The following is a 15,672-nucleotide window of genomic DNA, read 5'->3' on the forward strand; positions in this document are numbered from 1 at the left end:
ATAAAAAAAATCAAAAGAGAAGATATAATTAACTTAAAACTAACTATAATTAAAACTAATTATATATGGTTTTCTAATTATTTAATAATAATTAACGTGAAATAAATTGAAAAGTATGTCTACCTGAAATCAAGATACATTGGTCACGGTTTTCTTTTGCCAAGGACTGATAGGCGGTATCCGCGAGAGCAAAACTGTGGAAAAGGATTCTTATAATAAATATGATTTGGAAAAACGCCAGCATTATATGATTTAGCTTATACGAAGTGTCCCGAATCTTCCTCTCGTTCATAAATTTTTTTTTTTTGGCAAGAGTTTTTAAAGAATTCATTTATTTTAGGACACCATATATAAAGAAGATGCTTACATATGAGGAGGCGCCTCAAAAAAGTTTCTTCTGTGATAATACTGAATGGTTTCCGGAGTGTAAATGGGCAGTTTCTTGTAAGGATTCACCGATACCAGTACTTGACCGATGTACGTCTGCGGTGCCAAAAAAAATACGAATCTTTTAAAATTATTATTCACTACATATCATTTTTTTTCTACACTCAATTGTGTATAGAACAAATCGCTATCAGTGATATAATTCAGAAAGTATTGATCATATGCGGAAAAATAAAAATAAAAAAAGGATACGATTTTTATACAAAAGACATGTTCTAGAAATTTATCCTCTATTAATGACTTTATTAAGCAAAACCATGTATTATGAGATTACAAATAAATTAAAAAATTTCGGAAAAATCAAATATAAAGACATGACAAATAAAATATAGAATAATTAAAATAATTAAAATAATTATATAAAATAATTAAAAAGTTTTTTCGCACAAATTTCTCTACAAGGGATTAATTGTACTTTCGACTCACGTAAATGAGATCCTCCTTGAATCGCTTGCGCAGATTATCGATGAACGCGGATTCGCTGCGAAAATCTTCCAGGAGAACAAAGTCCTGAACGCCAACTCGGTCGCGTTCGTGCAATCCACGCTCCATATTTTCGGGCAATTTCCGGGCAGGTTTGAAAACTTCCGGTCTCGGGGGATTCGGCTTACTCAAGCCACCCCCAGTGTCGATTGTGTTCACGCTGCGAATATCAGTCAGGATCAGAATTGTTCGTTGCTGTCGGTATTCGTAACACGCCCATTTATTTATCAATCGATATTTTGTAATTTCGTAATTTGCAATAACGTCACTTCTTAACGATAATAGTTACTTAGCAAATTACAAGTGCTTGAGAAAAAAGATGGCAGAGAAACAAAATAAAAGTAATTTATTCTTTTTCTGTTTTGTGTTATATTTATAAATAATATTTATATATTAATATTTATATTAATATTTATTTTATATTCATAAATAAAAGATTCTCTAAATGTGCTAAGGAAAAAAAAGAGAGAGATGTTGAAAATATAATTTTTTTTGTATTGTTTTAATCATTTCGAAATTTCGCGTTGTAAATTTGTTTTTTCAACCTAAACCTCTATTTTCTGTCCAAACCTCTATTTTTAAAATTTATTTAGGTTAATTTATTTATTAGAAGACGAATAATGCAAACGTTGGTTTCCATGTATTATTTCTTTATACATTTAAAATTGAGAAATTAAAAGAGAAAGGTTTTAATTAATACATTAATTTTTTAAGAATGTTTTAGAATTCGATATAATTAGTTTTTTGTTTCGATTATTTTGTAGTAACGTTAAAAATTTATTTAACAAGTAGTATTTTTAAACAAAGTTGATTCTACGTATTTGCACCGTCCTATTTGGCCTCGCGGCCTCGCGAATGATAAAGACTTACAATAGATTAGATATCGGAGCGGTTAGTAACATTCAAGTTGGCAGACAACAAAAGCGAATGACGATAGAAATCGATCGGCAAATATTTCTATGTATTGAATAAAGGATAAGGAGCAAGAGAAAGTAAAAATAGCGGAAAATAAAAATATCGCATAATTTAAAATTAAACAATTCATTTCCGGTTTAGCCACCAGTGAAATGTCATAAAATTTCGAATACATACATATTTCGGCGAGTTATAATTAAATCTGACATTTCAAACTTGATTCGTTCGACAAAATTCACCCCCCTTGACCAAACGACTTTAATTCGATCCGTTTGCAAATTATTGCGGGGAAAAGTACTTACCCCATATTTCCGCAATCCTGCGAAAGAGTCGCCTAAAGGATATCTAAATAAAAAAAGATACACGAGAGAATTCGATTATCGTGCTCGTTTCATTATCAATCGCGAGCGCGAATCCGACTTTGGTCTACCTGGTTAGGTTAAACGCGAATTCGCTAGATAAGATAAAAGCGAATTCGCCGATTCGCACGCATCGCAACATCTGATATTGCAAATCCAAGCGGCAGATATTGGGAGGAATTGTAAAAATTTTGTTCGAAAAAATCAGCATTTATTGATTGATCAATCAATAGTAAAAAAAAACACACACACACAACTTAAATAGAAATTAAATAGAAATTAAAAATTAAAAATTAAAATATTTAATCTAACTTAAAAGGAATTAAAAATATTATAGTTCCCGATAAAGCCGCTAAAGTACTTGGAGTGTCATATTCCTCGAGTGTAGTATTATTCTTCGAAGAATCATATGTATATCAACAACTGCAGTCATCTGAGAGAGAAATATAATAGATGATAATTCGAAAGACATAGCAAGTAAATCCCTTCAAGGAAATTTTTAATTCCTCGGCGAATCACATGACAGATGTCATCTCAATCATTTTATTTAATATCTCATTCCGTGAAAAAAATCATATGTAATTTAAGTGTTCTTCGAAGAATAGGATTATGTCACGTGGACGAATGAATAAAAAAATAGACTTGGATTTGTTTGAAAAAATTGCACAAGCATTATTTTAAAAATAATGATAATTTTTGAGACACGTATATTTGAAAATTAACAAAGTCTAGAATGCAATTATATCTTTTTGACAACAAATTTTCGAATATGGAAGAAACCCTATATCTTGCAATTTTAATACATCGACACTTGTTCCTTCCGATTTCAAATAAACGCGATTATATATTTTTATTTTTTACTTTAGGATAAATATTTTTTCGCATAATATAAGAACTGGATGGATCACTTGGAAGATCACAAGCCACCAGGTAGAAAGTAATGTCCAGCGTCGTATCCGACAATTAATTTAATATAAACGCACGAAAAAAGATGTTCCTCCAATATTTATATCGATGATTTCGACTCTCGCGCGCGTTATACACTGTGACGAAAAAAAATCACGTGTCGTCACTCGGAGATTCGCTTTGACACGATGCCAAATATCGTGAAAGAACCGGAGAACGAAAGAATCACCTGCAACAACTATTCAAGAATGACCCGATAGTGACCACTGCCTTCCATCGTCCATTCCCTCTCCCGTCTTCCTCTAATTATCCACATGACTGATAGCGAAACGAAACGGCACTAACAAAGATTCTTTCTTTAAACGTTCTTTAAACGTCCTTTTAAATGTTAAAAGGAGAAACACATACTAAAATTTTCCAGAAGAATGAATTATGTATCATCATGATTTTATCTTCCATTTAATTTGCATGTGTTCGCATTCACGAAAATGCATATTAATTTAATCATAATATCAATAATATAATTTTCTAGTTCCACACAAATTACGCAATATATCATACAATTGCTTTCTCAATTATAAAAAAATTGTATTTAAATGATGGAATATTTAATTCTAAAATTTATTATGAAATTTACTTTCAATCTCAATTTTTTTAAATTATTTAAATATATTTATATTTTAGTTTAAATTTTATTTTAATAAATTTGAAATTTTTTAAAATTTTAATTTTATTAATTTATTATTTTATAATTACATAAGTTTATTTCCATCATTATAATTGAACTGTAATTCCGTTTATCAAAATTATTAACTTTTTATATAGTATATGTTTTTATATTAAATTTATCAATATTTTCATATAAAATCAACAAAGATATTATAATCTAGAATATCAAATTTCTGTTATAATCAATAATTTGCTCGCGAATTTTCAAGAGAGATTTACTCAATATTTTAGAATTCAATTATAAGAAAGTATTAAAAGTTTGCAGAGAACAGATCGATATCAGACAACGTGTTTATACGATTTAAAAACCTCAATAGCGATCGTAAATAAATTGCTGAAATGCAATTTTAAAAATTAACCGGTGCAAGATCAATTCTAATCAATAACAGAGATTCGACGATAAAATTCCAATATTTGATCTAATCTAATCTCGAGATTCACATTTTTCTTTCTAGACGCGCACGTAACAAATTGTTGCAAAAAATCTTGATAAAAATATCCGTAACTTTTCCAGCATTGCATTAAAATCGTCGTTGTAAGGTTGTCCGATCGTATAACATTCTTCGCATGCGATTATGTGTTATCGGGGATTTATGGCGCACATTGCTGTTATTAATCATTGTATTAATCTTTCAACCGACAGTCGACCGATTCTCAAAAGGACATATAAAATCGGAAAATATTGATTAATTTTATCTCGCATATCTATAAATTCACTCACACAATTCTATATACGTAGTTTTATCATATAATTGTATATCGTAATTTTTTTTCCATTCATCTTTATACTGAGAAAAAAATTGCAAACTTGATTAAATATTTCCAACTTATTATTTTTTTAATTGAAATATTTAAGTATTTAAATTAATTAAATTATTATATTAATTAAATTATTATTAAATTATTAGTAATTAAATTATTTTAATATTTAAATTAAATACGACATGTTGAATCTAACATGGCATCTATTTAATTTTTAAATATAAAATATTTAAATACTTAAAAATTTCAATTAAAAAATAATAATTAATTGATAATTAATTGAAAATATTTAGTCAAGTTTATCATTTTTTTCTCAGTGTAGATGCATATAGGATTCTCTCTCTCTCTCTCTCTCTCTCTCTCTCTCTCTCTCTCTATCAGGCTTAATATATCCGATACGAAAATATTTATTGAATATGAATCTAGCGAATGTTGAAAGGCATATGACGTCTGATGTTCATGAGGGAGGAGAAACAGAAAAAAAAAGAAGAAGACATACAAAAGAAGATGTGCATTATTAATGCTCTTCCCAGGGCTGAGATCGATAATTAAACTATGTCTGTCTCGTGAACCGGTCCTTCTTTTTCGGCGGAGGCGAGAAATCGACCTGATTCATTGAAACTCGGTCGTGAACCTCCAGTTCGATGAGTAATTTCCCTCACCTTGGCGAGTGCCTTGATGAAGAGGCATCGCGAATGTGTGCATGGATTCGCAATACATGTATATCGCGGCGAGCCACAGTCGTCTTTCGTTCTGGTCGTGTCATCGTTATGACGGGAGGGAATTATCAATGCATGTGGCGTACAAAGAGGCCCATTGTTGGTCGCTGTCAAAAATGTTGCCTTCGTAAACAGCGAGTGTAAACGTCTCTCGCGTCCGCGCGCTTCGATTTTCGTTCAATTTTTCCCTACACGATGAGTCACCCAGAGCACTTAAAAAGAAACTAGAAAAATATACGTAAGGAGAACAGTCCAGATAAGAATGTTGTATTAATATTACGTGACTCGTGCTGTGCTATTTTTCGGTCTCTTGTGGATAAATATATATACAGAGTGTCCGTAAAAAAACCGGACGTTTCTTTAATGACAGATCGTTCGGCCGCCATTTTCGAAGTCGATCTTTTTTCTCGGCGAATTCCTCTGTAGCAGAGCCCCGATTAGCCCCGATTTGAGTTAACGCGATGTTTTTTTATTTGGATAACCCGGTAGAATCGATCGTGCGCCGCGCGTGTGCACACAATTCGCGCGAAACGGAAAGTCGTCCCGCTGCATTTTTCTGCACACGCTTGTGAGCTGAATCGGGGACGCTGACGTAATTGTGCGATGAGTCAAGGGGAGGAAAGGGAGGTCTCGCGGAGAGAGATACTTGGCGAATAAAAAAATTGCGAGACGTTTTAACGAGAGGCCGTACACACGTCACATGAGGTCGTTCTCTAAGAATACGCACGAGGGATGCAGTGAAGGATTCCTAACGTCGTAAATGTCAAATGTGCATCGAGCTACCAAAGAATGCCGAGGAAATCTTTCTGATTGATTCGACATTTCGGGAGCAGTTTTTAAGAAATATATTAAGAAATATATTTTTAATATATTAAAATTTATTATTTATTTTTAATATATTAAGATATATTATTTAATATTTTAATATATTAAGAAATATATTTTTAAAAAATATATTAAGAGATATAGAAAAAAATAGCTTATCTATAAGAGAGCCATTTTCTTTTTCAATTATTTAATATTCAATTAATATTCTTGCAAAAAAATGTAATAGTGAAATAATATTTTGATATAAAAAATATTGCAATTTTATTAATTCTTAAATCACACTTCTTTAATTGCAAATAAAGTTTAATTAAAATAATGTGTATATTATTTTCTCTCTGTATTATATTCCTACTTTTAAAACACAACAATTTAATTTTAATATTATTATTATCCTAACGATGTTTTAAGAGCATGAAATTTGTGTTTTCTTTTTTCTACCTCTTGTTACAACTCAAATTTCTGCCAATTAGTTGCAAATTTAATTTTCAGGAATTTTGGAAATTTTTCGACACGTGTATTATTATTTAGGTGCTTGTAATTGGATAACTTTCTTATCTTCTTCCGTCCAACGTCTTCACATTCGTCTAGCGTTGAGGACGAAACAATCTATTTCCGGAAACCGGTTAGCCTTTTGTCGACTCTCTCGTTCGCCGAGAGGAAAGACAAGTTTTCACTGCGCGTAACGCTTGCGAAATTCTTGTTTCCGGCAAATTTTACGCTCGCGAACTGAATAACGAATGAGCGCACATCCGTAAAATTATGACGAATGAGGACCTAATATTTCGTCTCAAAATTCATAAAACAACAGCAAAATTTAGAAAAAAAAATTAGAATAATTCAATATTAATCGCATTTTCGATCTGCCGATTAAATAATTTCGAATCGAATTTAATGAATAAACTCGTCAGCTCTGCAAGTCCTGGATCTTTTCACTTCGGTCACCCTGTACGTGCTAGACGTAACGCGACACGTCGCGTGGCGCGTTTTCGATCGTCGTCGTCGATGGACAATTTCCGGGACACGTCCCGCTATCGCACAAAGCCCGCATAGTAAAAGCGCGGGTTTATCTTACGATAATGAAAGGAGGCATGTATACCGAGGTGACATTTCCTGTCTTTTCCACCGAGGTACCGTTGGAGGTTTCACGCCGAGGCGGTTTCGCAGGTTGCTTATATTTATGGGGTCCACGGCACACAAACTATTTTCAGCTCTTCGCGTCGAGAATTTTTGTCACTAGGAACCATCTCTTCATCGGTTGTATTACTATCTCTTTAGAGAATATAAGAATTTATTATATTATATTTTTTTTTATTATATTTTATAATGAAATAATTTTCAAATAATTTTTTTTATTTGGAGAATATAAAATAATTAATATAGAAAACAGCATGCATAAGCCATTTTCTTTCTCAATTTTCTTTTTCATTTTTATATACTATATTCTTATATAATAAGAAAAATATTTGAAATAATAATAAAATAATAATAATAATAATAACAAATAATATTAATAATAAAATATTTTGATATTAGAAAATATTGTTTTATTCTATATTATTTTATTCTAATATTGTATCAATTTTTTTAGATCGTTTTTTTAATTACAAATAATATTTCTTCTCTTTTAAAAATTTTCTTTTTCAATTTTTTTATTCAATATTATTGTTATTCTTCTTATTCAATATATTTTATATTTCTATCTAATAAGAATAAAATATTTGAAAAATATTAGAAAGTATTAATAAAATAATATTTTTTTATATTATTAGAAAATATTGTCTCGTGCGTTTTATTAATTCTTAAATAGTTCCTGGACGTCTTTAATTATAAATAATTAAATTATAAGTAATGTTTTCTCTCTACATTATATTCTAATTTTTAGAAAAAAAATTTAATTCTAATATTATTATTTTATCATAAATATTAACAAATATTGTGCACATAAGATGAAAACGTTAGATAAACGAGGAGCTAGAGAGATTAACAAATATATTCTTGCATTAGAAAGTACACTTCTTATTGACAATCTACGATACATTAGAGAAAGTCAAATATTTTTCATTTTCAAATATTTTATTTATTTACAATCTTATTTACACTTTTAATATATCATTTAATTTTTCAAGATTTTATATATTTTCAACCTTTTTTATTTCTTTAATTAATCATGCTCTTTATAGTATTGATAATAAACGTCACTCAAGCACATTGATCGAGTAAACTATAAATTGATAAAATAATGCAAATACCATTACTATTATTGACAACAGCCTTCCGGAGAGATATAATTCTTATTAATAGTTAATAAATTAAATTGCGGAGGCGTAGAGATCTTACGTATTCCTCACCGAATCTTTCTCGGGAAACCGGTTCGGATTCAGACCGACCTTGAGTCTCGGTCATCCTCTCGGGCTTGAAGTTCAGGGCTTTCAAGGTGTTTGTTCGCGGTAGTGGCGAGCCTTAATAAGCTCCGTTCGCGGTTTTCAGACGTCTCTCTCTCTCGAGATAGAAAGAGAGAGAGAGAGATGTACATACATATCGTGTATAATAATAAACCGGCCGGGAGAGCGAATCGTGCGAGGACAATGAGAAGAAAACGAGCAACAAGTAAACGGGTGGAAAGACCCGCGAGTCGATTTAACGGCGAACCTTAAGTAAACGTCGACTCTATTTTCGGTTCCCCCTTTGAACTCAGCGCGAGTTGAGCGCGCATGTAAAAGTAGCGTCATCCGGAAAGGACGGAGTTGGCAGAGAGGACGTCGCTCTCGAGTCAATTTTTGTCTAAAAAAATTCGTTATTCCGATAAGATTCGATTCATTACTCGCACATCAAACATATGGTTTGCCTCATCATTCATTCATTATTCGTATTGTTCCTCATTCGCATTAGTCGCCATTCACTTAACAATGGATCTCTTGATCGTGAAATACAAAAATATGAAATACAAAAAATTTATTAATTAAAAATGTTAATTGTATTAATTTAAATGTCCATTTATAGGATGTATACTCAATTTTTGTAATAAATTTCCTGCGGATTTTATAATCTTCCACAAGTATTTTTGTTCAAAGTTCCAAGTAGAATTAAAGTATTTTTAAAGATGCAATTTTAAAATAAGTTTATTGTGCATGATTTTTTAACATAAATAAAATATTTTAATATATTTTAAATCTAAAAGGTTTCATATTTTTTATAAATATATTTTATAAAGTAACTATTTATATATTGAATAAAATATAGATTCTAAAGTACTAACATCTGATATCAGCTAAATAATCATAAAATTAGGACAATATTATCTAAATTCCAGAAATATTATAAACTATCAAGAAATGTTGTATGTTATTTAAATATAAAAGAATGTGTGTACATGTTGTTAATTAAATAAAGAAGAAAAATATATTTAATATAAAATAATACAAAAGATGGTTAAAAAAAATAAAATCAATAAAATGTTATATAAGATTTAAAAATTTAATATTAATTAAAATATTGCAAAAGAATAGATTTCTTAAGTTTTCAAGTTACTAAAAACATAGTTTTCAGAATTTGAAAATTGAAGTTGTTTGGATTAACATAAATATTTACATAAAAATATAAACACAAAATTATCAAAATTGCCAATTAAAAAAATTCCCTGAGAATTCAAGGTAAAACTAATTTTTCAAGATAAAAGAAAAATCTCTTAGAATACTAGGTTTTCAAAAAGGACTGTACACCCCCTCCTTTCTATAAAAATTATTTTATATAAATAATAAATATGTAAATAATTATTTTATGTAAATAATTATAAATATAGTAATTATTTTATATAAATAATAATAAATAAATTATATAAAAAATATCTGAGAGAAATGTTATAAAACACATTTCTTTCAAAATTATAACAAATTTTAAAATTTTACATCAAACATGCTTTGTGATATTTTTTATTCTTTGATATTCGATCGCCGACCATCGAAAGTGAGACGAGAATTCGTTCCGTTTCTCGCGTATCGAGTGCTGAAAAGTCGCCATCGGAATCGCTGATACATAAATAATTTTTCGACAAGTCGCTGATCTCTCGGTATGTCGTTGTTATTGTATGTCGTAATACGATCCGATATCCGAATGGAAATTTAATCCGCGACGCTTACGTCAGTAGGACGACGTTTTTAATTATCCGGACGGAAAAAGCGCCCGGTCCCAACAGCAAAACAGGTGACTCGTTTCGATTTAGCCGAGTTTTATCTTGCGAGTTATACACGATATATACAGAGATAAGGGTGATTTTTCGTGCCACTTCTATCATTACGCAACCCGATAATTAAGCGTGTAGATTTGCGAATCGTGAAATGTCAGGGCGGACAGACCCGATTATTACGTGTGCATAAAGTGTGACAAAGCGTTAAAAAATGTCGGGTCAAATAAACGAGGTGAGCGAAGGTGGTGCCTGCGAGAAATGAAAAAAACTTATTTTCTTAGAAAGTGCACCTTACTTTGCGAATTTGTGGTGCGCGTTAAAGAAAGTAAAAAAATTTGAATTTTTTTTAATATCTTGTTTCCCTCTATAATTTTAACTCTCTCTCTTTCTGTCTCTCTTTTTGTCTCTTTCTTTCTCCCTTTTAATATAATTAATAATTTTTAATTTTTATTATACTTATGCACAATTATGATAATTATTATAATAATATTTTATTATACTTATACTTATATTATAATAATTATAATAAGTTTTATTTATTATCAAAGTAATAGTATGATTTTTTTTTAATTACAAAATTGTTTAATTATAATGTTGTTTAATTATAACATTAATTATAATTATAATATTATAATTGTTTAATTATAATATTTATTATTATAATTTTAATTTCTTTATATTAATTATATTCAAGCGTTGTAGAAGTTCCGACATATATTTATCGGAAAAATTTGTAAATCTCTTGTTTCTCCTCCACGTAATTATGACTCTCTCTCTCTCTCTCTCTCTCTTTCTCTCTTAATGTAATTAATAATTTTGTAGATTTTATTATACTTATATTACATAATTATAACAGTTATGCAATATCATTACAAAATCGTTTAATTATATTTATTTATATCGTTGCAATGTAATTATAAAATCTTCGAATTATAATATTCATTGCTACAAATTTTTTATCTTTTATCTCATTAATTGATCGAGCATTATAAGTGTGCTCGGACGTATTCAGAGAAAAGAAAAAAATTAATTTAGATTGATATCTGATTTTCTTGACTTGTTTATCGTAACAAATACTTCAAGTGTGCCGAACGAATCATTACAATCATTTAATCAACATCAATTTCGTGATTAGCGTTCATCAAAACGGAGAAACAAACAAACTCGCGAGTTTAAAAAAAGAATTGCCCTCTACCATGCGGTGAATCAATTTGATCCGCGCTCCCGAGAGAAATGTAACTCTCGTTTCTTTCACCCCCTTCCTCCCTCCCTCTCTCCTTCCCTCCCTCACTAATGCATCCGCTCCGGTTCTCTATCCGGAGCTGTGTCTGTTTGAACGATCTCATGCTGCTAAATACACGCTTTCTGGGAAACAAACGCACTCGATGCCCTGCCCACGTTTCTTCTCGGTCTCGGTACAATTACTTGCGTGCCAGTTTTCGCAATGATATATATGCGACGATGCACGATACGCGATCTCCAGCATTCACGGCGATAACAAGCCTCCGCGGGATCGAAAGCGAAACTTATTGTATTATTTTCTTCCCATTCATTTTAACGTCGATCTTAGGAACAGTTAAGGTCGCGAAAAATTAATGATTCTTCCAAACGATGTGCTTTTCCATGTCATCTTATTTATAGAAACAGGTAAGCGTGACATTATAACATATTCACTCGTGTCATTTTTTTTATTTCGATAAATTGAGAGATTAGCTGCATTTTATTTTTAGAGTTATTATCTATAATTATTCGTAATTATTTTTACTGTTCATTATAATTTATGGTAATTTCATTCTTTCACGATTGTATGCATGCTCTGTTTTACGCTTGTCTACCTAAGACATCGATTTTCCCCATTTCCCATAAAAGATAAAATTGATTTTCCTCCCTGAATTTTAAAAAAATCAAATTGAGTTGGATCGATAAATAAGATATATATGTTTAATTACATATTTATTCTTTGTTAATTATATTACATATTTTATTTATACACTATTCATATCCATTATTCATGTCGGATATGAATAAAATACACGTGAGATAAGAAAGAAAGTAAAGATGTTAACAATGCATCGAACCACAAGTTTTCTCATTCAGAACTTTATATTTCCATGAACATTCTCAGTCTTATATCCCATTCATTATTATTCATTATCATTATACCGTGTCATTTGAAATTCGTCTAACCGTCACTTTCACGACTTTCGGGGATCAGGATTTCTGCCTTTGTTTTAAAATGAGGGAAGACCCGCTTTCTCTCATTTCCTTTTCGAGTACTTCTAATAAGCTTCGAAAGAAATCCGAAGATCCCACGACGGGAATTCTCCCCAACCGATAATAATGGATCGAATGAATTCTCGTTTGTTCCTATCTTCCGACACTTCCCAGGAATATGAATCAGCTAATATTTATGCGGAGTCCCATAACAAAAGATCTTATGAGCCCATCTCTGACTGGACTTGGATTAAAATCGAATAAAAAATGATATGATTAAAATCGAATAAAAAATGATATGAATAAAAAATGATATGATTAAATGCACGATAATCGAGATATCACTGCATAATATCGTGCGCGATATGATAAATTATTTTAGAAATATATATCAATTTAATAAATTTGATAAATTTAAATTTGATAGATATAATAATGTAACAATTTTATAAATAATTTTGATAAATTTAATAAATTTTTACAAATGTGTATTAAGCTATAAAATATTATAAATTTACGATTAAAAGAATGATCGATTGTGTAGCTTGACAGAGAGATCAACTTGTCATTCGCTGTAAAATAATGCATCGGTAGAAATGAGCAAGAACAAAGACGTTATAGACATCATGGTCGACAATAGCCTTAAATTCAAGTGAGCATCGAATCGTACTTAAAATGCAGTAGCGCGACGATGTAAAGACCTTGGCAGACCAATGACATTTTCATCAAAGCGATTAAAAACCGTTAACCTTCGCTTGAAACGGACAATGATTCTACCAAACGATTTCTTAATCTTTTCGCGACATATTCTATCGCATCTTTCAAAATATATATTTTATAGAAACAATCAAAAAAAAAAGGATATTCGTGAGGAAATTTTTTTAATAAGTTGAAATTAATACCCACTTTATATGTCACAATTAGATAATATTAAATTATTAATATTCTATTAAATTTTGCGTTAATTAATTATGTACGTTATTGCAAGTAAATATAACGATTTAAAAAAAAATGGACTTTAATGACAAAGTTGTTATTGAACGAAATACGAAAATTAAATTGCTTCGATTATTATTTTAATTAAATTAAAAATGAAGGTTGCGTTTAATTTCGATGTATCTGTTTTAATTTATTGAGGAAGGAAAATTTAAATTTCCGATTAATTTATCGTGTTGCACAATCTTGCGCTTATTTTAATATCGAAAGAAAGGCAATCGGTTTATCACTAAATTATATAGAACGAGTATCTGATTAATTCGCGTGTTTGCTTGTTGAAAGTAACATTCTTACGAAGTAATCGACGTGAAACGCGATTGTAGTGAAAAATAGGATCGTGCTCTCACTCTACGTAAATGATTGAAATTGCGTATTGTATAACAAATGGTGTATCACGATGACAAGATCGGCGACAAAATGTAAACAGCTTGGCCAATTTGCTGGAAATGACTTTACACGAATCCGCGAATCGCGGATCGTGCGATGCATTCAAGGCTCGTCCATAACATTTTCGCCGCAACATTTACGACGATCCCTGCGTTCTTTCTTAATAAAAGACCCGAGACCGAGCGATCGTGATTTCTTCCCTCGTGACTCACGCAGTGATGTAAATTATAATTTATGCATTTATCCTCGAGTCGTACATTTCTTCTCTTTCGATATTCAAACAAAGTTTTATGTAACACGATAAATAATGAATTAAATTCTTTTCCTTATCAATACAAATTTAAACAATCAAATTATTAATATTGTATTAAATTTTATTTTTAGATAATTTACGTTGTTGCAATTATTTTGCGAGTGTATACAGCGATTTTTTTTATTAAATGTATTTCCTTATATTGAATTTTTAGTCGAAATTAATACAAAAATTAAATTGCGTTCATTATCATTTTAATTAAACTAAAAATAAGGAATTTTATTTAATATTATTTAATATTAATTTATTTTATAAATTAAAAAATTATCTATTGATTTTACTTTACTTTGCTAATTAAAATAATAATTGAAATATTTGAAAAAAGAAATTTGTTCAATGCACTCTTAGATATTTCTAAATATTGGGAGAACACAAGATTTAAATATTACAAAAATAATTCTTGTTTCACCAAAAAAATGCAATAATATAGAGCTACCATTGTCTTTTATGGAATTTCTGTTTGGCCTTTTTCTTTTTAAATTCCATTAATATATCCAATAATATTCATACGTAAAAATTAAGAAAGATACTTTTTCATTATATAAATATAATAGCTAAAAATTAAATTATTATCAGCTCATTAATATATTTTATTCTCAATACAACTAAAATATTATTATTTTTAATATAAAATGCTGTTATTATAAACGATATCTATCAATCAGCTGATTTAATAAAAATCGACGAAACAAAAAGGAAAAATAAACTGGGAAAATTTGATTTGCCTTCTTTTCTTCGGCCACGATCGCCGTAATAAACCGTAATAAAGTGCGCTGGAAAGAAAAAAAGGGCACTTCGCGTACTCACTTTCGTTCCGCGCTTCGAGTAACTCTCGTTCTCGGGTTCACGAGCGGCCGTTCACGAGTCCAGGAGTGCGGCGTGTTCTTTCATCGTAAATCGGATCACTAGATTCGTAAAGGAGCATCACCGAAAATCGCGAATCCGGAGTAAACGTCCTTGCTCCACGCAGGAGAGGCGTCCTCGTCGTCCTCGTCGAAGGATAACGGAGGATAACTGATCGCGACGCGGTTGTTGTCCCACCGTGCACACGCCACGGTGTAACATACGAAACTGCCGGTTTGAAAGAGCACTCCTCTTTGGTGGCATAAGGTGGCGGCGGTAGAGAGAGGAAGGATGGCAGGCAGCAGGCACAGAGCCGGCGGAGCGACTTAACGGGGAAGGAGAGAGAGAGAGGAACTCGTTTCCCGGTGTGTGAGTGCGTGTATCGTGACGCACGCGAGGTTACCCTGCGTGAACTTACGGGGTCCTACGGGGCCGTGGGTCTCGTGGGCCTTGGAACGGCTTCAGTACAAGAGAGAGCAGAGTGTTTGTGGGTCTCCTTTTTTCTTATTTTCGATTAAACTCTTTCGATTTAATTCCTTCGATATTTTTGGGGGATCTTGATACGTCTTGTATTATGTCAGTAAACTT

The 15,672-nt window shown here is 30.8% G+C and overlaps 1 protein-coding gene across 8 annotated transcripts in view; it reads right to left on the minus strand.

The window, feature by feature from the left end:
- The window catches only part of Myo61f (unconventional myosin 61F), a 38,211-nt gene that overhangs the window by 6,684 nt on the left and 15,855 nt on the right, over positions 1-15,672 (minus strand). For 2 of the 8 annotated variants that reach the window (XM_083078207.1, XM_083078209.1), the window contains exons 2-4: positions 874-1,090; positions 368-483; positions 124-194 (exon numbers count right to left, since the gene is read on the minus strand). In XM_083078207.1, the coding sequence (XP_082934333.1) occupies positions 124-194; positions 368-483; positions 874-999 (313 nt within the window). In that variant the 5' untranslated portion in view covers positions 1,000-1,090. Of the gene's footprint in view, positions 1-123; positions 195-367; positions 484-873; positions 1,091-2,147; positions 2,191-3,065; positions 3,398-8,496; positions 8,516-15,048; positions 15,305-15,672 lie in introns of those variants that run through there. The other 6 variants (XM_083078204.1, XM_083078203.1, XM_083078202.1 and 3 more) reach the window with 6 other exon arrangements.

This window comes from Camponotus vicinus, unplaced genomic scaffold, assembly GCF_025532165.1.
Source record: "Camponotus vicinus isolate PSW18456_S1 unplaced genomic scaffold, iyCamVici1.0 SCAF_1, whole genome shotgun sequence".
Taxonomy (NCBI): domain Eukaryota; kingdom Metazoa; phylum Arthropoda; class Insecta; order Hymenoptera; family Formicidae; genus Camponotus; species Camponotus vicinus.